This window comes from Salvelinus alpinus, chromosome 6 (genome assembly GCF_045679555.1).
Source record: "Salvelinus alpinus chromosome 6, SLU_Salpinus.1, whole genome shotgun sequence".
NCBI lineage: Eukaryota > Metazoa > Chordata > Actinopteri > Salmoniformes > Salmonidae > Salvelinus > Salvelinus alpinus.
In genome coordinates this window covers 85625809-85650808 of record NC_092091.1, presented here as the reverse complement: position 1 = coordinate 85650808, position 25000 = coordinate 85625809, and the positions used below count along the sequence as shown (strand labels likewise).

Genomic DNA, 25000 nt, shown 5'->3' with positions numbered 1-25000 from the left:
CAGACATTGCACACGTCCAAAATGAAACCCTATTCCCTATATAGTGCACTACTTACCTACACTACAGTATGATGGACCAGAGCCCTATAGACAGTAGTGTACTACAGTATGATGGACCAGAGCCCTATAGACAGTAGTGTACTACAGTATGAAGCCCTATAGACAGTAGTGTACTACAGTATGAAGCCCTATAGACAGTAGTGTACTACAGTATGAAGGACCAGGGCCCTATAGACAGTAGTGTACTACAGTATGAAGGACCAGAGCCCTATAGACAGTAGTGTACTACAGTATGATGGACCAGAGCCCTATAGACAGTAGTGTACTACAGTATGAAGGACCAGAGCCCTATAGACAGTAGTGTACTACAGTATGAAGGACCAGGGCCCTATAGACAGTAGTGTACTACAGTATGAAGGACCAGAGCCCTATAGACAGTAGTGTACTACAGTATGAAGGACCAGAGCCCTATAGACAGTAGTGTACTACAGTATGAAGGACCAGAGCCCTATAGACAGTAGTGTACTACAGTATGAAGGATCAGAGCCCTATAGACAGTAGTGTACTACAGTATGAAGGACCAGATCCCTATAGACAGTAGTGTACTACAGTATGAAGCCCTATAGACAGTAGTGTACTACAGTATGAATGACCAGAGCCCTATAGACAGTAGTGTACTACAGTATGATGGACCAGAGCCCTATAGACAGTAGTGTACTACAGTATGATGGACCAGAGCCCTATAGACAGTAGTGTACTACAGTATGAAGGACCAGAGCCCTATAGACAGTAGTGTACTACAGTATGAAGGACCAGAGCCCTATAGACAGTAGTGTACTACAGTATGAAGGATCAGAGCCCTATAGACAGTAGTGTACTACAGTATGAAGGACCAGATCCCTATAGACAGTAGTGTACTACAGTATGAAGCCCTATAGACAGTAGTGTACTACAGTATGAATGACCAGAGCCCTATAGACAGTAGTGTACTACAGTATGATGGACCAGAGCCCTATAGACAGTAGTGTACTACAGTATGAAGGACCAGATCCCTATAGACAGTAGTGTACTACAGTATGAAGCCCTATAGACAGTAGTGTACTACAGTATGAATGACCAGAGCCCTATAGACAGTAGTGTACTACAGTATGATGGACCAGAGCCCTATAGACAGTAGTGTACTACAGTATGATGGACCAGAGCCCTATAGACAGTAGTGTACTACAGTATGATGGACCAGAGCCCTATAGACAGTAGTGTACTACAGTATGAAGGACCAGAGCCCTATAGACAGTAGTGTACTACAGTATGAAGGACCAGAGCCCTATAGACAGTAGTGTACTACAGTATGATGGACCAGGGCCCTATAGACAGTAGTGTACTACAGTATGAAGGACCAGAGCCCTATAGACAGTAGTGTACTACAGTATGAAGGACCAGAGCCCTATAGACAGTAGTGTACTACAGTATGAAGGACCAGAGCCCTATAGACAGTAGTGTACTACTGTATGATGGACCAGAGCCCTATAGACAGTAGTGTACTACAGTATGATGGACCAGAGCCCTATAGACAGTAGTGTACTACAGTATGATGGATCAGAGCCCTATAGACAGTAGTGTACTACAGTATGATGGACCAGAGCCCTATAGACAGTAGTGTACTACAGTATGAAGGACCAGAGCCCTATAGACAGTAGTGTACTACAGTATGAAGGACCAGAGCCCTATAGACAGTAGTGTACTACAGTATGAAGGACCAGAGCCCTATAGACAGTAGTGTACTACAGTATGAAGGACCAGAGCCCTATAGACAGTAGTGTACTACAGTATGATGGACCAGAGCCCTATAGACAGTAGTGTACTACAGTATGAAGGACCAGAGCCCTATAGACAGTAGTGTACTACAGTATGATGGACCAGAGCCCTATAGACAGTAGTGTACTACAGTATGAAGGACCAGAGCCCTATAGACAGTAGTGTACTACAGTATGATGGACCAGAGCCCTATAGACAGTAGTGTACTACAGTATGATGGACCAGAGCCCTATAGACAGTAGTGTACTACAGTATGATGGACCAGAGCCCTATAGACAGTAGTGTACTACAGTATGAAGCCCTATAGACAGTAGTGTACTACAGTATGATGGACCAGAGCCCTATAGACAGTAGTGTACTACAGTATGAAGGACCAGAGCCCTATAGACAGTAGTGTACTACAGTATGATGGACCAGAGCCCTATAGACAGTAGTGTACTACAGTATGAAGGACCAGAGCCCTATAGACAGTAGTGTACTACAGTATGATGGACCAGAGCCCTATAGACAGTAGTGTACTACAGTATGAAGGACCAGAGCCCTATAGACAGTAGTGTACTACAGTATGAAGGACCAGAGCCCTATAGACAGTAGTGTACTACAGTATGAAGGACCAGAGCCCTATAGACAGTAGTGTACTACAGTATGATGGACCAGAGCCCTATAGACAGTAGGGTACTACAGTATGATGGACCAGAGCCCTATAGACAGTAGTGTACTACAGTATGAAGGACCAGAGCCCTATAGACAGTAGTGTACTACAGTATGATGGACCAGAGCCCTATAGACAGTAGTGTACTACAGTATGAAGGACCAGAGCCCTATAGACAGTAGTGTACTACAGTATGAAGGACCAGAGCCCTATAGACAGTAGTGTACTACAGTATGAAGGACCAGAGCCCTATAGACAGTAGTGTACTACAGTATGAAGGACCAGAGCCCTATAGACAGTAGTGTACTACAGTATGAAGGGCCAGAGCCCTATAGACAGTAGTGTACTACAGTATGATGGACCAGAGCCCTATAGACAGTAGTGTACTACAGTATGAAGGACCAGAGCCCTATAGACAGTAGTGTACTACAGTATGATGGACCAGAGCCCTATAGACAGTAGTAGCTGTCTTTTATCTCTCTTATCTGTCTCTTATCTGTCTGTTTCTACAGTATAATTCAGCATTTAGAGTTCCTTAGGAAACATATTTCTCCTAATACGTTCACAGAAAAACAAAAACAAAAATGGGGATGAGGTAGGTAGTTGGTTGGATGGGCTATTTACCGCTGCAGTGATCTGTGAGCTGCTCTGACAGCTGGAGCTTAAAGCTAGTGAGGGAGATATGAGTCTCCAACTTCAGTAATTTTTTTCAAATCGTTCCAGTCATTGGCAGCAGAGAACTGGAAGGAACGGCGACCAAAGGAAGAATTGGCTTTGGGGATGACCAGTGAAATATACCTGCTGGAGCGCGTTCTACACGTGGGTGCTGCTATGGTGACCAGTGAGCTGAGATATGGCAGAGCTTTACCTAGCATAGACTTATAGATGACCTGGAGCCAGTGGGTCTGGTGACGCATATGTAAAGAGGACCAGCCAACGAGAGCATACAGATTGCAGTGGTGGGTGGTATATGGGGCTTTGATGACAAAACGGATGGCACTGTCATACACTGCATCCAATTTGCTGAGTAGAGTGTCGGAGGCTATTTTGTAAATGACATCGCCGAAGTCGAGGATCGGTAGGATGGTCAGTTTTAGAAGGGTATGTTTCGCAGCATTAGTGAAGGATGCTTTGTTGCGAAATAGGAAGCCGATTCTAGATTTAACTTTGGATTGGAGATGCTTAATGTGGAAGATCGGTTATGAAATCCACCGACAGGTGCGACCACGGCCGTTGTATAACGGGTAAGGGTTGTAATTTACCTCTGGGCAGGTGCCTAGGAGCCTTACACTGGGCGCTCACCGAGCAGGAATAAACATAAACCCTCATGTCCTTAGCCAAAGTGGGCCACCAGTACTTCCCACTAAGACAGCGCACCGTCCGACCGATCCCAGAATGACCAGAGGAGGGTGACGTGTGGGGCCAATGGATCAGCCGGTAGCCGACAGCGGACGGAACGTACAGACGCCCAGCTGGACACTGGAGGGGAGCGGGCTCTGCGCGTGACGCCCGCTCAATGTCCGCGTCCAGCTCCCACACTACCGGCTCCACCAGGCAAGAGGCGGGGAGTATGGGAGTGGGATCCATGGGCCGCTCCTCTGTGTCATACAGCCGGCACAATGTGTCTGCCTTAACGTTCTGGGAGCCTGGTCTGTAGGAAAGGGTAAACACAAAACGGGTGAAAAACATGGCCCACCTTGCCTGGCGAGGCCTCAGTCTGTTCGCCGCCCGGATGTAATCCAGATTGCGGTGGTCAGTCCAGATGAGAAAAGGGTGTCTAGCCTCCTCAAGCCAATCTCCACGGCTTCAAGGCTTTGATGACAGCCAACTCCCGGTCCCCCACATCATGGTTTCACTCCACCGGGCTGAGCTTCTTCGAGAAGAAGGCACAGGGGCGGAGCTTCGGTGGCGTACCCGAGCGCTGAGAGAGCACGGCTCCTATCCCAGCCTCGGACGCATCCACCTCCACTATGAACGCCAAAGAGGGACCCGGATGGGCCAGCACGGGACCCGAGGTAAACAGAGCCCTCAGGTGCCTAAAAGCCTTGTTCGCCTCAGCTGACCACTGCAAGCGCACCGGGCCCCCCTTCAGCAGTGAGGTAATGGGAGCTGCTACCTGACCAAAACTCCAGATAAACCTCCGGTAGTAGTTGGCAAACCCTAAAAACCGCTGCACTTCCTTTACCGTGGTGGGAGTCGGCCAATTAAGCACGGCTGCAATGCGGTCACTCTCCATCTCCACCCCTGACGTGGAAATGCGATACCCTAGGAAGGAGATGGACTGTTGGAAGAACAGGCATTTCTCAGCCTTGATGTACAGGTCATGCTCCAACAGACGACCAAGCACTCTGCGCACCAGGGACACATGCTCAGCGTGTGTAGCGGAGTATATCAAAATGTCATCGATATACACCACTACACCCTGCCCGTGCAGGTCCCGGAAAATCTCGTCTACAAAGGCTTGGAAGACTGAGGGCGCATTCATCAACCCGTACTGCATGACGAGGTACTCATAGTGCCCAGAGGTGGTACTGAAAGCCGTCCTCCACTCGTCTCCCTCTCGGATACACACCAGGTTGTGAGCGCTCCTGAGAACTAGTTTGGTGAAGAAGCGCGCCCCGTGCATTGACTCTATCGCTGTGGCTATGACCGGTGCAGGTAACTATACCTCACCGTGATCTGATTTAGACCCCGGTAGTCAATACGCAGATGCAAACCTCCCTCTTTCTTCTTCACAAAAAAGAAACTCGAGGAGACAGGTGAAATGAAGGACCGAATGTACCCCTGATGCAGGGATTCGGAGACATATGTTTCCATAGCCTCCGTCTCCGCCTGTGAGAGGGGATACACGTGACTCCTGGGAAGTGCAGCCTCTACCAGGAGATCTATCGCACAATCAAATCAAATCAAACCAAATCAAATTTTATTAGTCACATACACATGGTTAGCAGATGTTAATGCGAGTGTAGCGAAATGCTTGTGCTTCTAGTTCCGACAATGCAGTAATAACCAACAAGTAATCTAACCTAACAATTCCACAACTACTACCTTATACACACACAAGTGTAAAGGGATAAAGAATATGTACATAAAGATATATGAATGAGTGGTGGTACAGAACGGCATAGGCAAGATGCAGTAGATGGTATAGAGTACGGTATATACATATGAGATGAGTACTGTAGGGTATGTAAACATAAAGTGGCATAGTTTAAAGTGGCTAGTGGTACATGTATTACATAAAGATGGCAAGATGCAGTAGATGATATAGAGTACAGTATATACATATACATATGAGATGGGTAATGTAGGGTATGTAAACATTATATTAAGTGGCATTGTTTAAAGTGGCTAGTGGTACATTTTTACATAATTTCCATCAATTCCCATTTTTAAAGTGGCTGGAGTTGAGTCAGTATGTTGGCAGCGGCCGCTAAATGTTAGTGGTGGCTGTTTAACAGTCTGATGGCCTTGAGATAGAAGCTGTTTTTCAGTCTCTCGGTCCCTGCTTTGATGCACCTGTACTGACCTCGCCTTCTGGATGATAGCGGGGTGAACAGGCAGTGGCTTGGGTGGTTGTTGTCCTTGATGATCTTTATGGCCTTCCTGTGACATCGGGTGGTGTAGGTGTCCTGGAGGGCAGGTAGTTTGCCCCCAATTGCCCCGTCAATGAGGTGGTAATTGAGTCGCCTTCTTTTTGGAGAAGGCGAGAGCCAAAGTGGCATATTCAGGGGGAATGCTCACCAACGGAAACCCCTGAACACCTACCTGAGCACTCTCACGACCACCCCGTGAGAGTCCTCTGTGGCCAAGAAACAGTGGGGTTATGACAAGCTAACCAGGGTAGGCCCAGCCCCAAGGGAAACGCAGGAGAGTCAATAAGGAAGAGACTAATTATCTCCGTATGAACCCCTGTGTCACCATGCCCAAAGGAGCGGTGACCTCCCTAATCAACCCTGACCCTAATGGTCGACTATCTAAGGCGTGAATGGGGAAAGGCACATCCACAAGAAAAATGGGGATCCCTAAACTATGGGCTAAAGCTCTATCAATGAAATTTCCAGGCGCGCCTGAATCGACGAGCGCCTTATGCTCGGAATGCAGGGAAATCTCAGGAAAAGTGACAGACACAAGCATATGTGCAACAGAGGACTCTGGGTGAGGATGGTGCCAGCTCACCTAGAGTGATGCCAGAGCGCCCTGCCTGCTGCCTCGATTCCCAGAGGAACTCAACCGGCACCGACCGGCAGTGTGACCTCTGCGGCCACTGATAGTGAACGAGCGGAAACCCCCTCCGGTCTCCCTGCGCACCGCCCCTCCCAGCTCCATGGGTATCGGAGAGGGGGTGCGGGAGTATGGAACCACCAGACCCCAATCTGAACGTCCGCGAGTAGCCAGCAGGTTGTCCAGCCGGATGGACAGGATGGACAACCAACACATACAAAATAAAGAAAGTGGATACAAACCCGTCACACACCATAACATACTTAGCACCAATACATACAACGAACAATCACCGACAAAGACATGAGGTAAAACAGAGGGTTAAATACACAACATGTAATGATGGTATTCAAACCAGGTGTGATGTGAGACAAGACAAAACCAATGGAAAATGAAAAATGGATCAGCGATGGCTAGAAGGTCGGTGACGTCGACCGCCGAACACTACCCGAACAAGGAGAGGGACCAACTTCGGCGTAAGTTGTGACAGTCTGTAACAGTTTGGGACTAGAGAGTCTCCCCCTTTGAAGAGGGGGATGACCGCGGAGGCTTTCCAATCTATTGGAATCTCAGACGATATGAAAGAGGTTGAACAGGCTGGTAATAGGGGTTGCAACAACTATACGAAAGAGAGGTTGAACAGACTGGTAATAGTGGTTGCAACAATGGCGGCGGATAATTTTAGGAAGAGAGGGTCCAGATTGTCTAACCCAGCTGATTTGTAGGGATCCAGATTTTGTAGCTCTTTCAGAACATCAGCTGTCTGAATTTTGGTGAAGGAGAAGCTGGGGAGGCTTGGGCAAGTTGCTATGGGAGGTGCAGGGCTGTTGCCCGGGGTAGCCAGGAGGAAAGCATGGCCAGCCGTTGAGAAATGCTTATTGAAATTCTCAATTATAGTGGATTTATCGGTGGTGACAGTGTTACCTAGCCTCAGTGCAGTGGGAAGCTGGGAGGAGGTGTTCTTATTCTCCATGGACTTTACAGTGTCCCAAAACTTTTTGGAATTAGTGCTGCAGGATGCACATTTCTGTTTGAAAAAGCTAGCCTTTGCCTTCCTAACTGACTGTGTGTATTGGTTCCTGGCTTTTCAGAAAAGTTGCATATCGCGGGGACTATTCGAAGCTAGTGCAGTACGCCACAGGGTGAGTTTGTGCTGGTCAAGGGCAGTCAAGTCTGGAGTGAACCAAGGGCTACATCTGTTCTTAGTTTAAATTTTTTTGAAAGTGGCATTCTTATTTACGATGGTGAGGAAAGCACTTTTAAAGAAGATTTAGAGTTTCTTCTGCCTGAATATACAGTATTTATCCAGAGCTGACTTTTATACTAGCTATAATATAATAAGATTACTATATTAACCTTAACCATTACCCTAACCTTTACCCTGACTCTAAACCTTACTGTAACCCTAGCAACAGGTTACATATCAACACATTTACTCTAAACCTTACTGTAACCCTAGCAACACATTTACTCTAAATCGTACTGTAACCCTAGCAACAGGTTACATATCAACACATTTACTCTGACTCGTAACCTTACTGTAACCCTAGCAACAGGTTACATATTAACACATTTACTCTGACTCGTAACCTTACTGTAACCCTAGCAACACGTTACATATCAACACATTTACTCTGACTCGTAACCTTACTGTAACCCTAGCAACAGGTTACATATCAACATATTTACTCTGACTCGTAACCTTACTGTAACCCTAGCAACAGGTTACATATCAACATATTTACTCTGACTCGTAACCTTACTGTAACCCTAGCAACAGGTTACATATCAACATATTTACTCTGACTCGTAACCTTACTGTAACCCTAGCAACAGGTTACATATTAACACATTTACTCTGACTCGTAACCTTACTGTAACCCTAGCAACACGTTACATATCAACACATTTACTCTGACTCGTAACCTTACTGTAATCCTAGCAACACGTTACATATCAACACATTTGTAGTTGATAGTTTGTTCAATATTTATCTGGCGATCATTCATGTTGTGTTGTATCAGCAGGAGATGAAGAAGCAGCACCCTCCTCTTCCTCACCAGGATGTCCAGAGAGAGATCAGAGAAGGGGAGTAACTGGGGATACACTATGATGGAGCCCTGATACAGAGGACAGAGCACAGGTGAGAGGGGGAGGAGGGTAACTGTGTTTGTGGAGGGGGAGGAGGGTAACTGTGTTTGTGGAGGAGGAGAAGGGTAACTGTGTTTGTGGAGGGGGAGGAGGGTAACTGTGTTTGTGGAGGGGGAGGAGGGTAACTGTGTTTGTGGAGGGGGAGGAGGGTAACTGTGTTTGTGGAGGGGGAGGAGGGTATACGTTTGTGGAGGGAGAAATAATGAAGGAGAGAGAGCAACGGAGAAACAAACAGACAGAGACAGTTACAGAGTGGAGGGGTGTCTGTGTTAGTGTATAAGGCTGTACGTTGGTCTGAGGTGATTGTCTCTAATCTGGCTCAGTGCTGTGACGCAGTAACACACAGACACACTCACAGTAATCTCATTATCTCTGTGTGTGTTTGTGTAAGCACATGCCATTTGTCCGAGGTGTGTTTTATTTTAGTTTGAATGTATAGACGTGCTGTAAGTGAAAGAACTATGAAGAAGAAGTTGAACGAGGCGAAGGAGTAAAAGAGAGAGGTAGAGGAGGAGAAGAGTGAGGCAGGGAGAAAGAGTGAATGGTGGAGTAGGACCCATGTGCTGCTGTAGCCCCATTAGCCTCTAGTGTGTGTATCAGTATAACCCTGTCAGAGGAAATCTGACTCCTCCCATTGTTTCTACTTATCTAATATATATATATATATAGTTATATATATATAGAGAGAGAGGAATATAAATAGAAAGAGTGTGAGTGATGGTTGGTTGAACGATTGATCAAGAAAGACTGGGGAAATAAGAGCTAGGTGGATGAGACTGACAGACATGAAGGCAGGGAGAGACAGTACTCTGCAATAAGAGTGTTCACATGACTCCACCCCCTTGTTTCTTGACAGTGAAATGCTTTGCTACGCTGTGTCTATTTTAATGGCTCCTCCCTCACAACACTGTAGTAGACAACAATGAGCTTAGATACCAGTGTTCTGTCATACATTCTGATAAATAGACAACAATGAGATTAGACACCAGTGTTCTGTCATATATTCTGATAACTAGACAACAATGAGATTAGATACCAGTGTTATGTCATACATTCTGATAAATAGACAACAATGGATCCACTTAGGAAGTCCAAACGACAAAAGCGTTCATTAGAGATATGTTATTAATGAGAAGGGACTAGAATGTATTGGATTAAATATGTTGTTGAGTGGTTTTAGTGTTTGGCATGAGATGAAACCTCACTCAGTGTTTTTCATCATCTACTTTTGAAGAAGACAAATCCCAAATATCCATTAATCAAATGGTGGATAGTTAGACACCAGGCAAATGTGATGCTATCACAACTAAGAATATGACCCTGACATGTATTATAACACAAAGGGCAGGTCGAGGGCAGGCAGAGGTTTGTAGTCAGGTCAGAGTCAGGCAGGTACAGGACGGCAGAAAGCTCAGAGTCAGGGCTGATGGTCAGAACCGAGAAAACTTGGGAAAAAACACTTTGAGAAACAAGAAAACAGGAAATCACGCTGGTAAAAACTGACAAGACAAACTGGCAACAGACAAACAGAAACAGGAGACAGAGGTTTAATCCCAGACACATGAAAAGTGGGATGTATACGGAGGGTGCGGTGCAACAGAACAGCAGAGGGCCTAAGTACTTTAGAGATGGGCAAGGGCCGATGAAACGAGGGGAAAGTTTACCGGAGTCCACCCGGAGGGGCAGGTCCCGAGGAGACAGCCATACCCTCTGCCTGAGCCGATAGCAGGGAGCAGGGAGCAGCCATACCCTCTGCCTGAGCCGATATCAGGGAGCAGGGGTCCGGTGGCGATCCGATACCTGGAAGTGGTCTTCAACAGCTCGGCCCGGGCTCTCTTCCAGGTACGGAGACAGCAGCGGATGAACATCTGGGCAGATGGATGGCTGACTTCCTCCTCTTGCTCGGGGAAGAGCGGGGGCTGATATCCCAAGGGACACTCGAAGGGTGAGAGACCAGTAGCCGAGCAGGGAAGGCTGTTGTGGGCGTATTCCACCCAAACAAATCAAACTTTGTCACATGCAGCGAATACAACAAGTGTAGAGCTTACCGTGAAATGCTTACCTACAAGCCCTTAACCAACAGTGCAGGTCAAGTTCAAGTTGCTGGCTCCATGTGGTGGGGTTGGCGGAGACGAGGCAATGAATGGCTGTCGCCAGGTCCTGATTGGCTCGCTCCGACTGGCCGTTAGATGTGGGGTGGAAACCAGAAGACAGGCTGGCTGACGACCCAATGAGGGTGCAGAACACCTTCCAGAACCAGAAGTGGGGACAACGATCGGAGACCATGTCAACCGGAAGTCCATGGATCCGGAAGACGTGCTGCACCATGAGCTGAGCCGTCTCCTTGACTGAGGGTAACTTGGGAAGGGGAATAAAATGGGCGGTTGGAAGGCCACCAAAAGCGTCATCCAACGGGAGCCTGGATGGCAGGTCAGTTTTGAGGAATGTGCCCATTCCAGGACTGGGGAACTGGCAGAGTCCGGGACAAACATCCGGTTATCCAGACCCCTCAGGTTCCTTCTGGGAACGCTGCGCCTTACAGACCAGGCTCTCTATACCCCAGAAGACTGCAGCCACTAGACAGGAGGTAGGGAGGTCTCGGGGTCAGACAGAGTAGCAGCGGAGCAATACAACCGTGAGAGTGCGTCAGGCTTCTTGGACCGCCGGGCAGTAGGAGAGAGTGAAATTGAAACGGGTGAATAACAGGGCCCATCGAGCCTGCCTAGAGTTGAGGCGCTTGGCGGTGCGGAGATATTCCAGATTATTATGGTCAGTTCACACTAAGAATGGGTGTTCCACCCCCTCCAACCAGTGCCTCCACTCCTCCAACGCCATCTTGACGGCGACGAGGTGTCGATTTCCCACATCATAGTTCCTCTCAGCAGGGGTCAGACGATGGGAGAGGAAAGCGCAGGGGTGCAGCTTTTGGTCCGGGCCAGAACGCTGGGACAGGACGGCCCCCACTCCGACATCCGAGGCGTCGACCTCCACCACAAACTGACGGGACGGGTCCAGATAGATTAAGATGGGGGCCAGAGTGAATCGACGTTTGAGGTCCGAGAACTCTTGGTCAGCTGAAGGGCTTGTTGGACGTGTTCTTGAGCTGAACGGTAAAAGAAAAGGATGTCGTGGAGGTAGACAAACACGAACCAGTTCAGCATGTCCCAGAGCACAACGTTGACCAGGACCTAGAACACCACAGCAGCGCTGGTCAATCAGGGTGACGGTTTAACCGTTTTTATCCGTGATGTCATTAAGGCCCCTGTAGTCGATACAGGGTTTTGTCCTTCTCCACAAAGAACAACTCTCCGGCGGGAGAGGCCGATGGACGAATACTCCCTGCAGCGAGAGAGTTCTGAATGTTCTCCTCCACAGCCTTGGTCTCCAGGAGTAAAGCCCCCCGAGGGGGTGTAGCGCCCAGGAGAAAGTCAAGGGCGCAGTCATAGGGTCGATGCGGAGGGAGAGACGTAGCGCAGGCCTTGTTAAAGACTTCCTGGATGTCCAGGTACTTCGCGGGAATGGCAGAGAGATCCGAGAGCTTCTCTCAAGCCTGCAAGAAGACGTCCCAGGCCAGGCTGGGCCGACTTAAGACAATGACCATGGCAGAACGGGCTCCAACCCATGATAGAACCAGTAGCCCAGTCGGTCAGGGAAGGCGGAATGGTCAGAACCGGGAAACAAACGCTTGAGAAACAGGAAAATGGGAAAGCACCTGACATGACAAGATAAACTGACAACAGACAAACAGAAAACACAGGCATAAATACACTGGGGATAATGAGGGGAGATGGGAGACACCTGGTGGGGGTGGAAACAAACACAAAGACAGGTGAAACAGATCAGGGTGTGAAAGTGTCATTGTTTCAGGTTTATCCTGGTCTAGCCTGGTCTGATTCTGCTAGTCTGGTCTAACCTGGTAAGGTTCTGTTAGGTCTGGGCCTGGTCTTGTTCTGTTAGTCTGGTCTAACCTAGTATGGTTCGGTTTAGGTCTGGGCCTGTAATCACAAAGTCTCAGAGTAGGAGTGCTGGTCTAGGATCAGTTTGACTTGTAAATCATTGTGAATGAGATTACAACATGGACAGGGGAGACCTGATCCTAGATCAGAATGAATGAGATTACAACATGGACAGGGGAGACCTGCTCCTAGATCAGAATGAATGAGATTACAACATGGACAGTGGAGACCTGATCCTAGATCAGAATGAATGAGATTACAACATGGACAGGGGAGACCTGCTCCTAGATCAGAATGAATGAGATTACAACATGGACAGGGGAGACCTGATTCTAGATCATAATGAATGAGATTACAACATGGACAGGGGAGACCTGATCCTAGATCAGAATGAATGAGATTACAACATGGACAGGGGAGACCTGATTCTAGATCAGAATGAATGAGATTACAACATGGACAGGGGAGACCTGATCCTAGATCAGAATGAATGAGATTACAACATGGACAGGGGAGACCTGATCCTAGATCAGAATGAATGAGATTACAACATGGACAGTGGAGACCTGATCCTAGATCAGAATGAATGAGATTACAACATGGACAGTGGAGACCTGATCCTAGATCAGAATGAATGAGATTACAACATGGACAGTGGAGACCTGATCCTAGATCAGAATGAATGAGATTACAACATGGACAGTGGAGACCTGCTCCTAGATCAGAATGAATGAGATTACAACATGGACAGTGGAGACCTGATCCTAGATCAGAATGAATGAGATTACAACATGGACAGGGGAGACCTGAACAGTCCTACTCTGAAATGCTTTGTGATGACAGGCCCTGGTGTGATTCAGTAAGGTTTACTTTGGTCTGGATTGGTTCCTGCACCTATAGAGATCGTTCCCCCCTTCCTGTGTGTGTGTGTGTGTGTGTGTGTGTGTGTGTGTGTGTGTGTGTGTGTGTGTGTGTAACTTGAGATGGACAAACAAAACAGACAGACGGACAGATTGAGGGCTAATGTGACCATGACTCATAGTAGACAACACAGTCTCTGGAGACACTGCTTTCTCTCTGTCTGTTTGTGTCATTCTCTCTCTCTCTCTGTCTCTCTCTCTCTGTCTCTCTCTCTCTCTCTCTCTCTCTCTCTCTCTCTCAATTCACAATTCAATTTAAAGGGCTTTATTGGCATGGGAAACATATATTAACATTGCCAAAGCAAGTGCAATAGATAATTAACAAAAGTGAAATAAACAATAAAAAGTGAACAGTAGATATTACAAATACAAAAGTTCCAAAATAACAAACCCATTTCAAATATCATATTACATATTATCATATTATCATATTAGTCTATATGCAGTGTTGTATCAATGTGTAAATAGTTAAAGGAAAAAGGGAAAATAAATAAATATGGGTTTTATTTACAATTGCATTTGTTCTTCACTGGTTGCCCTTTTCTTGTGGCAACAGGTCAAACATCCTGCTGCTGTGATGCACACTGGTATTTCACCCAATAGATATGGGAGTTTATCAAAATTGGATTTGTTTTCAAATTCTGTATGGATCTGTGTAATCTGTGGGAAATATGTATCTCTAATATGGTCATACATTTAGCAGGAGGTTAGGAAGTGCAGCTCAGTTTCCACCTCATTTTGTGGGCAGTGTGCACATAGCCTGTCTTCTCTTGAGAGCCATGTCTGCCTACGGCGGCCTTTCTCAATAGCAAGGCTATGCTCACTGTGTATGTACATAGTCAAAGCTTTCCTTAAGTTTGGGTCGGTCACAGTGGTCAGGTATTCTGCCACTGTGTACTCTCTGTTTAGGGCCAAATAGCATTCTAGTTTGCTGTGTTGTTTTGTTATTTCTTTCCAATGTGTAAAGTAATTATATTTTTGTTTTCTCATGATTTGGTTGGGTCTAATTGTGCTGTTGTCCTGGGGCTCTGTGGGGTGTGTTTGTGTTTGTGAACAGAGTCCCAGGACCAACTTGCTTAGGGGATTCTTCCCCAGGTTCATCTGTCTGTACGTGATGGCTTTGTTATGGAAGGTTTGGGAATCGTTTCCTTTTAGGTGATTGTAGAATTTAACGTCTCTTTTCTGGATTTTGATATTTAGTGGGTATCGGCCTAATCCTGCTCTGCATGCATTATTTGGTGTTTTACGTTGTACACGGAGGATACTCTCTCTGTCTTTCTCTCTCTTTTTCAATTCAATTCAATTCAAGGGGCTTTAATGGCATGGGAGACATATGTTAACATTGCCAAAGCAAGTGAAATAGATAATAAACAAAAGTAAAATAAACAATATTTTTTTTTACAGTAAACATTACACTCTCTCTCTCTGTCTCTGTCTCTGTCTCTGTCTCTGTCTCTCTCTCTCCCTCTCTCTCTCTCTCTCTCTCTCTCTCTCTCTCTCTCTCTCTCTCTCTCTCTCTCTCTCTCTGTCTCTCTGTCTCTCTGTCTCTCTGTCTCTGTCTCTGTCTCTGTCTCTCTCTCACTCTCTCTCTCTCTCTTCATATATCTCTCTCTGTCATTCACTATATCTCTTCATATATATCTGTCTGTCAATGACTATATCTCCTCATACAGTATATCTCTTCATATATCTCTCTCTGTCATTCACTATCTCTTTTCATATATCTATCAGGTTTCAGGTGAGACCCAGATGCAGACAACGTCAAATTAACAACAGTTTATTATTCCAACAGGGGCAGGCAAAAGACCGGTCAATGCAGGCAGGAGTCAGTAATCCAGATAGATCGGTCAAAGGTACAGGCAGGCAGGCTCAGGGTCAGGGCAGGCAGAGTGGTCAGGCAGGCGGGTACAGGGTCAGGGCAGGCAGAGTGGTCAGGCAGGCAGGCTCAGGGTCAGGGCAGGCAGAGTGGTCAGGGCAGGCAGAGTGGTCAGGCAGGCAGGCTCAGGGTCAGGGCAGGCAGAGTGCTCAGGCAGGCAGGCTCAGGGTCAGGGCAGGCAGAGTGGTCAGGCAGGCAGGCTCAGGGTCAGGGCAGGCAGAGTGGTCAGGCAGGCAGGCTCAGGGTCAGGGCAGGCAGAGTGGTCAGGCAGGCAGGCTCAGGGTCAGGGCAGGCAGAAAAGGTCAATACCGGGAAAACTAGAAAACAGGAACAATCGAGAGACAGGAACAGAGGGGAAAACGCCGGTAGGCTTGTCAAAACAAAATAAAGTGGCAACAGACAAACAGAGAACACAGGTATAAATACACAGGAGATAATGAGGAAGATTGACGACACCTGGAGGGGGTGGAGGCAATCACAAAGACAAGTGAAACAGATCAGGGTGTAACGATATCTCTCTCTGTCATTCACTCTCTCTCTTCATATATCTCTCGTCATATATCTCTCTCTGTCATTCACTCTCTCTCTTCATATCTCTCTCTCTGTCATTCACTCTCTCTCTTCATATCTCTCTCTCTGTCATTCACTCTCTCTCTTCATATATCTCTCTTCATATATCTCTCTCTGTCATTCACTCTCTCTCTCTTCATATATCTCTCTCTGCCGGTCCTCTACCTCCTCCACTTTTTCTCTCTGCTTTGATCTCTCACTCTCTCTTTTAACCTCTGTCTCACTCCTCTTCTTCTGATCTACAGTACCTTATAGTATCAACTCTCCCTCCCTCCCTCCCTCCCTCCCTCCCTCCCTCCCTCCCTCCCTCCCTCCCTCCCTCCCTCCCTCCCTCCCTCCCTCCCTCCCTCCCTCCCTCCCTCCATCTCTAGTCTAATGGATGTTGTTAATGCCCCATCATCAGTAATGTGTGTGTTCCATCATCAGTAATGTCTGTTGTTTCCTACCAGCTGGGAGTCTCAGAACTAGTCTGTGTCCCAAATGGCACCATATATATATAGGACACTATTTATGACCAGGGCCTTAGAAACATGCTACTGTCTTCATAATTCATCCAACCATCCATTTTTGATTCACTCACTCACCCACTCACCCACCCATGTTTTCTTTCTGTTGCCGGGGAGGTTTAAGGGTTGCCAGGCCAACCATTGGAATAGGGTGCCATTTGGGACGGAACCACTATCCATTACAACCACATGTCCGACATGGTCTGTCAGGATCCATTTGAGATGATCCCCTCCTCACACAACTGAAGAGACACCACAGCTGAGATTGGCAATTAGGAGCCATATTATTTGAGATCAATTGACATTATGCGCACCACATGTAGATTATCAGCCAATCGCAGCCGGTCTGGTCTACAGACCAATTAGAGCATCACAATCCCTAGTGACATCATCTCTGGTCCCCCAAAACCACATACGGCACTCTACTGAATAATATATGTGTGTGTGTGTGTGTGTGTGTGTGTGTGTGTGTGTGTGTGTGTGTGTGTGTGTGTGTGTGTGTGTGTGTGTGTGTGTGTGTGTGTGTGTGTGTGTGTGTGTGTGTGTGTGTGTGTGTGTGTGTGTGTGTGTGTGTGTGTGTGTGTGTGTGTGTGTGTGTGTGTGTGTGTGTGTGAGAACTTGTATTTATTCAGGGAGACCAAGGTTTCATTTCCAATGGTGCCCTGAGGACAGAAAATAAATCAAATTAATAAAATATACATCTACAAGATAGAACAACAAGATGGAATAACTAGATATAATAACTAGATATAATAACCAGATATAATAACCAGATTGAACAACAAGATTGAACAACAATATATAATAACCAGATAGAATAACCAAATAGAACAACCAGATATAATAACCAGATATAATAACCAGATATAATAACCAGTACATTAGAACATCATAAACGACATATAAAGTCTAAATAATTGCACACCTCGTTGAACTAATTTATCCTCAGGGTTTTAAACCACTTTAGTGGCACCAGGGAATCCAAACGTAATGAATTGTGTCAGTGACAGATAGAACAACAAGATAGAATAACCAGATATAATAACTAGATATAATAGATAGATAGAATCAGTGAGTCCAACAATGTGGAGCGTTGAAACTAAATGTGGATTTAGCTAGTTTGGTGGCGACCCGAGGAATGTCAAGAGTTAACTACCAAAGTGAATGTGTTTGGTATCTCATGGTTTTATAAGTACTACCATACCCCGTTCAAAGGCACTTCAATATTTTGTCTTGCCCGGTCACCCTCTGAATGGAACACAGACACAATCCATGTCTGAATTGTCTCAAGGCCTAAAAATCCTTCTTTAACCTGTCTCCTCCCCTTCATTTACACTGATTGAAGTGGATTTAACAAGTGACATCAATAATGGATCAGAGCTTTCACCTGGATTCACCTGGTCAGTCTGTCATGGAAAGATGCTTTGTACACTCACCCATCGACTACCTGGTCGGACCCCCCTTTGTGGCATGGAGACAATCTTTGGGCATGGAGACATTGTTCAGTTGGTATCAAGGGACCTAACGTGTGCCAGGAAAACCTTTCCCCACATCATTACACCACCGCCACCAGCCTGTACCGTTGACGCCAGGCACCATTACACCACCGCCACCAGCCTGTACCGTTGACCCCAGGCACCATTACACCACCGCCACCAGCCTGTACCGTTGACCCCAGGCAGGATCAGCATGACGCAACAGGAACCAGGATTCATCGGACAAGGCAGTGTATTTCCATTCCTCAATGGTCCAGTGTTGGTGATGGCGTGCCCGCAGGAGCCACTTCTTCTTGTTTGTAACTGATAGTAGTGGAACCCGGTGTGGTCGTCTGCTGCAATAGCCCATCCGTGACAAGTATCGCCGACTGTTGTACTGCACCGTTATTTATCCGTTTGTGGACTACCTATTAGCTTGCGCGATTCTTGCCATTTTCCTTCGACCCATGTCATCAACGAGCTGTTTTCGCCCACAGGACTGGATATATTTTGTTTGTCTCACCATTCTCTGTAAACCCTAGACACTGTCGTGCTTGAAAAACACAGGAGGACGGCCGTTTCTGAGATACTGGAACTGCCGTGCCTGGAACCGGTGGTCGTACCACGCTCAAAGTTGCTTAGGTCACTCATTTTGACCATTCTAACGTTCAATTGAACAGTAACTGAATGCCACAATGCCTGTATGCCTGCTTTATTTAGTATGCCACGGCCACGTGAGTCACTGCCATTTTTGTGAACAGGGTGGTGTACCTAAACTGGCCACTGTCTGTAGAAGCGATCCATTTTTGTGAACAGGGTGGTGTACCTAAACTGGCCACTGTCTGTAGGAGCCATCCATTTTTGTGAACAGGGTGGTGTACCTAAACTGGCCACTGTCTGTAGTTTGAAGTTTAAAAAAGTTCTTAGCTGAAAGGTGCCAGTGATTCTAATATTTTTTGCAAGGCAAGATAGTTTAGAAACTGTCCGGAAGTTATCTAGGTCAGAAGGATCCCCACTTTTGTAAAAGGGGAGGACATGCGCCGCCTTCCTGATCTCGGGGAGATAATTAAATAAAACATATGGGTCGAAGGATGAGGACGGCAGAAAGCTGCAGTAGAAAGGGATCAAGTGAATCAGATCCTGTTGATTTGTTTACATCTATTTTTGCAAGTCACTTAATACATCATTGATATAAATAATGTCTAATTTAAAACAAAGAGTGAGTGGCTGGAAGTGCATCATTCTCTAATATCTGTTTAGAATAAATGGAATAAAGGACTTTTCAGAAACCATTCTTTGGATAGAAGTAGAGTGTGCTCAACTAACGTGAGTCCAGGTGCAACCTAAAAATGTGTAATCATCATCATCATCATCATCATCATTGCGAAGGAAAACACACAAAACCACATCGCTCACCGATTTAAGAATGTTTAATGGTGAGCAGGAATTGCACCTTTTCCTTTCCAGAAACAATTAGTTCAAATAGATGGCCAGTTTAGGCAAAATGGTTATGAAAATCTCCACAAATGTCATTTTTGACTGTCACAACCTACTGGGGCAAAGAGGGGGTGGAGTTTTTGTTGATTTGATCACTCGACAATGGAGATGGATTTCCACCACTCTCTGATATACAATTCAAAACGTTTGTTGACTTAATTTTTTTAACCAAAGTAAGTCATACTTTTCTCAAATGTCTGAAGGAGCCAGTCAAGAGGTAGAATCAGTCAATTTAGCTTTAGCCCAAGCTAAGTTTCTTTCATGAAATCTTTCAGACGATTAATGCGTGAACCATGGATTAGAGCTGTCTTTAACCCTTGGTTTTTTATATGGGGCATGCTGATCTGCAACAGAGTTAAACAGAGAGGTGCAACATTTAAAGGTCTGAATCAGAGATAGAGGACACACCCTCCCAGTCAGACATCCCTAGGTCATACAGGAAATGTTGCTCATTGAAGGTTATGACATGTCTGCGTGCATATCTCTATATCTCATATATCTCTATATCTCATATCTCTATATCTCATATCTCTATATCTCATATCTCTATATCTCATATCTCTATCTCTAATGGAGGCAATGGAACAATAGTCACAATGTTAATCTATACTTGAACCCCTGCTCTCTTCCTTGGCCTCTGACCTTTAACCCCTGTCTGTAGTTAAATGGAGGAGCGGGACAGAAGCCGCTCCCCGTCCCGCAGGACCAGTCGGGTGGAGCAGGTGGTGGGGCGATGGCTACGACGCTCCAGGGATTCCAGCAGCAGGTTAGTACTAACCAGGCCGGCCACGTAACAGGGTTAGCTTTGGCATTAGGCCCGACTAGTTTGGGTTTGACTGGGTTAGCCAGGGAGCTAGTAATGGGTTTGTCTGGGTTAGTTCTGGGGGGAGGTAACGGTTTTGTCTGGGTTAGCCTTGGGGCTAGTAATGGCTTTGTCTGAGTTAGGCCTGCGGGGTAGAAATGGTTTTGTTTGGGTTAGGCCTGAGGGCTAGTAATGGGGTTGTCTAAATGGTTTTGTTTGGGTTAGGCCTGGGGGCTAGTAATGGGGTTGTCTAAATGGTTTTGTTTGGGTTAGGCCTGGGGGCTAGTAATGGGGTTGTCTAAATGGTTTTGTTTGGGTTAGGCCTGGGGGCTAGTAATGGGTTTTGTCTAAATGGTTTTGTTTGGGTTAGGCCTGGGGGCTAGTAATGGGTTTTGTCTAAATGGTTTTGTTTGGGTTAGGCCTGGGGGCTAGTAATGGGTTTGTCTAAATGGTTTTGTTTGGGTTAGGCCTGGGGGCTAGTAATGGGGTTGTCTAAATGGTTTTGTTTGGGTTAGGCCTGGGGGCTAGTAATGGGTTTTGTCTAAATGGTTTTGTTTGGGTTAGGCCTGGGGGCTAGTAATGGGTTTGTGTAAATGGTTTTGTTTGGGTTAGGCCTGGGGGCTAGTTATGGGTTTTGTAAATGGTTTTGTTTGGGTTAGGCCTGGGGGCTAGTAATGGGTTTTGTAAATGGTTTTGTTTGGGTTAGGCCTGGGGGCTAGTAATGGGTTTGTCTAAATGGTTTTGTTTGGGTTAGGCCTGGGGGCTAGTAATGGGTTTGTGTAAATTGTTTTGTTTGGGTTAGGCCTGGGGGCTAGACATGGGTTTGTCTAAATGGTTTTGTTTGGGTTAGGCCTGGGGGCTAGTAATGGGTTTGTCTAAATGGTTTTGTTTGGGTTAGGCCTGGGGGCTAGTAATGGGTTTGTGTAAATGGTTTTGTTTGGGTTAGGCCTGGGGGCTAGTAATGGGTTTGTGTAAATGGTTTTGTTTGGGTTAGGCCTGGGGGCTAGTAATGGGTTTGTGTAAATGGTTTTGTTTGGGTTAGGCCTGGGGGCTAGTAATGGGTTTGTCTAAATGGTTTTGTTTGGGTTAGGCCTGGGGGCTAGTAATGGGTTTGGCTAAATGGTTTTGTTTGGGTTAGGCCTGGAGGCTAGTAATGGGTTTGTGTAAATGGTTTTGTTTGGGTTAGGCCTGGGGGCTAGTAATGGGTTTGTCTAAATGGTTTTGTTTGGGTTAGGCCTGGGGGCTAGTAATGGGTTTGTCTAAATGGTTTTGTTTGGGTTAGGCCTGGGGGCTAGTAATGGGTTTGTCTAAATGGTTTTGTTTGGGTTAGGCCTGGGGGCTAGTAATGGGTTTGTCTAAATGGTTTTGTTTGGGTTAGGCCTGGGGGCTAGTAATGGGTTTGTCTAAATGGTTTTGTTTGGGTTAGGCCTGGGGGCTAGTAATGGGTTTGTCTAAATGGTTTTGTTTGGGTTAGGCCTGGGGGCTAGTAATAGGGTTGTCTAAATGGTTTTGTTTGGGTTAGGCCTGGGGGCTAGTAATGGGTTTGGCTAAATGGTTTTGTTTGGGTTAGGCCTGGGGGCTAGTAATGGGTTTGTGTAAATGGTTTTGTTTGGGTTAGGCCTGGGGGCTAGTAATGGGTTTGGCTAAATGGTTTTGTTTGGGTTAGGCCTGGGGGCTAGTAATGGGTTTGTGTAAATGGTTTTGTTTGGGTTAGGCCTGGGGGCTAGTAATGGGTTTGTCTAAATGGTTTTGTTTGGGTTAGGCCTGGGGGCTAGTAATGGGTTTGTCTAAATGGTTTTGTTTGGGTTAGGCCTGGGGGCTAGTAATGGGTTTGTCGAAATGGTTTTGTTTGGGTTAGGCCTGGGGGCTAGTAATGGGTTTGTCTAAATGGTTTTGTTTGGGTTAGGCCTGGGGGCTAGTAATGGGTTTGTGTAAATGGTTTTGTTTGGGTTAGGCCTGGGGGCTAGTAATGGTTTTGTTTGGGTTAGGCCTGGGGGCTAGTAATGGGTTGTGTAAATGGTTTTGTTTGGGTTAGGCCTGGGGGCTAGTAATGGGTTTGTCTAAATGGTTTTGTTTGGGTTAGGCCTGGTTATTCAAGGCAATATTGGACATCATCTGTTGGAGACTATTATGATGAAGTGTTTCCTTGTTTATTCTGATTGTCTGCTACCTTGTCCTCTGATTCGGGCTGATACCTGGTCTCTACCCCAATCAGAGAGCGTATCCTGGTAGATGGGAAGGCGGCTGCGGGGGGAGAGTCTAGCGGTCAGGACCAGAAGAACAACTACCCGGTTAGACTGACCGTCCAGATCCTACGAGACCCCCTCCTCAATACTCATGGACTCACCCTGACACCTCAGACACCCATACTGGTGCAGGACGTCACCCCAGGTAGGCTACATAAACACGACATAGAGCTATCATAACCCTGACATAGGACTACATTTTGCTGTCATGAGCTTGGGACCGCTGGACAGATTAACTTAACAATCAACATCTGGTGAGAAAAACAGCAAGGGAAAGAAAACAACATATGGTTTCAGAGTCACTTGAAGATTTGATTTAATAATGTGGTTGGTTGGGTGGCAGAAATCAGACCAAATAGTTATGCTGTTGAATTCAGGTGGCAGTCTTTTGACCAATCATCCTTTGCGAAACTGAGATCCTGGCAGTCTTGCTCGTCATTACTCCATCAGGTGCAGGATCCAACTACATCCTCCAGAGCATCATAGTCTGGGTGGATGAGGTACCCCTCCGCCTCCCTGATCCACCCCAGGGCCTGACTCAGGTTCTGGATCACCCTCAGAGCCAGACCCCCCTCCTGGTTCTCACCCTGGTTTTCACCCTGGTCCTCATCACCCTCACCATCATTATCTAAACTCCAGTTGCGATGCTCCGTTCTGGGCTTGTCCAGCCTCTCTGGCTTGTTCAGACAGTCTGCTCTGTCCTGAGTCCCCTCAGCCTATCTGGCTTGTCCAGCCTCTCTGGCTTGTTCAGACAATCTGCTCTGTCCTGAGTCCCCTCAGCCTATCTGGCTTGTCCAGCCTCTCTGGCTTGTTCAGACACTCTGCTCTGTCCTGAGTCCCCTCAGCCTATTTGGTGGTGGTCCCATCCAGCTCTCCCCTCCAGGAGAGGCACAGTTGGCTCTGTAGGGCCTGGAGGATCAGGGGGGCGATGGCAGCGTCATCTCAGACCCCATGTACCATCTCAGACCCCATGTACCATCTCAGACCCCATGTACCATCTCAGACCCCATGTACCATCTCAGACCCCATGTACCATCTCAGACCCCATGTACCATCTCAGACCCCATGTACCATCTCAGACCCCATGTACCATCTCAGACCCCATGTACCATCTCAGACCCCATGTACCATCTCAGACCCCATGTACCTCTCCAGAAACCTGGGACCCTCCTCTTCGTCCTTCTCCTTTCTCTCATCCCCCTGTCCATCTCTCACTGGGGGCTGTGTTTGAGGGGCTGGTGTGATGGGATGCATGAGTGTGTCGAGGGAGGGATTTGATGGAGGTTGTCCAAAGAGGAGGAAAGACAGTGAAAGATGCCAGGAGAAACTAGGAATGATAGGTTAGAGAAGAGGGAGGAACGTCTGCATTCTGGTCAATGGAACATCTGCATTCCGGTCAATGGAACGTCTGCATTCCGGTCAATGGAACGTCTGCATTCCGGTCAATGGAACGTCTGCATTCCGGTCCATGGAACGTCTGCAATCCGGTCAATGGAACGTCTGCATTCCGGTCAATGGAACGTCTGCATTCCGGTCAATGGAACGTCTGCATTCCGGTCAATGGAACGTCTGCATTCCGGTCCATGGAACGTCTGCTTTCCGGTCCATGGAACGTCTGCATTCCGGTCCATGGAACGTCTGCATTCCGGTCCATGGAACGTCTGCATTCCGGTCCATGGAACGTCTGCATTCCGGTCAATGGAACGTCTGCATTCCGGTCAATGGAACGTCTGCATTCCGGTCAATGGAACGTCTGCATTCCGGTCAATGGAACGTCTGCATTCCGGTCAATGGAACATCTGCATTCCGGTCAATGGAACGTCTGCATTCCGGTCAATGGAACATCTGCATTCCGGTCAATGGAACGTCTGCATTCCATTGACTCCTTTACCGCATCGATGATCAAATTATAGAATCTGATTGTGATGTCATTGAGATTGACAGGCTGTACAGAAAAGGGAGAAGAGGGGTTTTGTGTTGTTCCATAGGCTCCATTAGGGTTTGTGTTGTTAAGCCCAGGTGGAGACTGAGGGTGGGTTGCTAATGGCACCCAATTCCCTATATAGTGTACTACTTTTGACCAGAGTCCTAGTAGTGCCCTATAGAGAATAGAGTGCCATTTGGTACGCAGTGAGAGGAGGGGGAATGTTGCTGAGCTAGTGGAAGTATCGCTGGTGTGTGTGTGGTGGGGGTTACAGTAATGAGAGGAACGGTTAATGGGAGATCAATAGGACAACGAAGGGTTTATCCTCATATGCTGTATAGTACCTACAGTAGGGCCCTGTGTGTATGGATGTATATAGACTACCC

General features: G+C 46.8%; 2 protein-coding genes across 2 annotated transcripts in view; one reads left to right on the top strand and one right to left on the bottom strand.

The window, feature by feature from the left end:
- LOC139579781 (scavenger receptor cysteine-rich type 1 protein M130-like) overlaps window positions 1–25000 on the bottom strand; it is a 524366-nt gene that overhangs the window by 30066 nt on the left and 469300 nt on the right. The gene's annotated exons all lie outside the window — the stretch shown is intronic.
- Window positions 1–25000, top strand: part of LOC139577939 (uncharacterized) — an 86319-nt gene that overhangs the window by 15466 nt on the left and 45853 nt on the right. The window contains exons 2-4 of the mRNA XM_071405061.1: window positions 8719–8834; window positions 20304–20408; window positions 22660–22835. Of these exons, the coding sequence (XP_071261162.1) occupies window positions 20308–20408; window positions 22660–22835 (277 nt within the window). The 5' untranslated portion in view covers window positions 8719–8834; window positions 20304–20307. The remainder of the gene's footprint in view (window positions 1–8718; window positions 8835–20303; window positions 20409–22659; window positions 22836–25000) is intronic.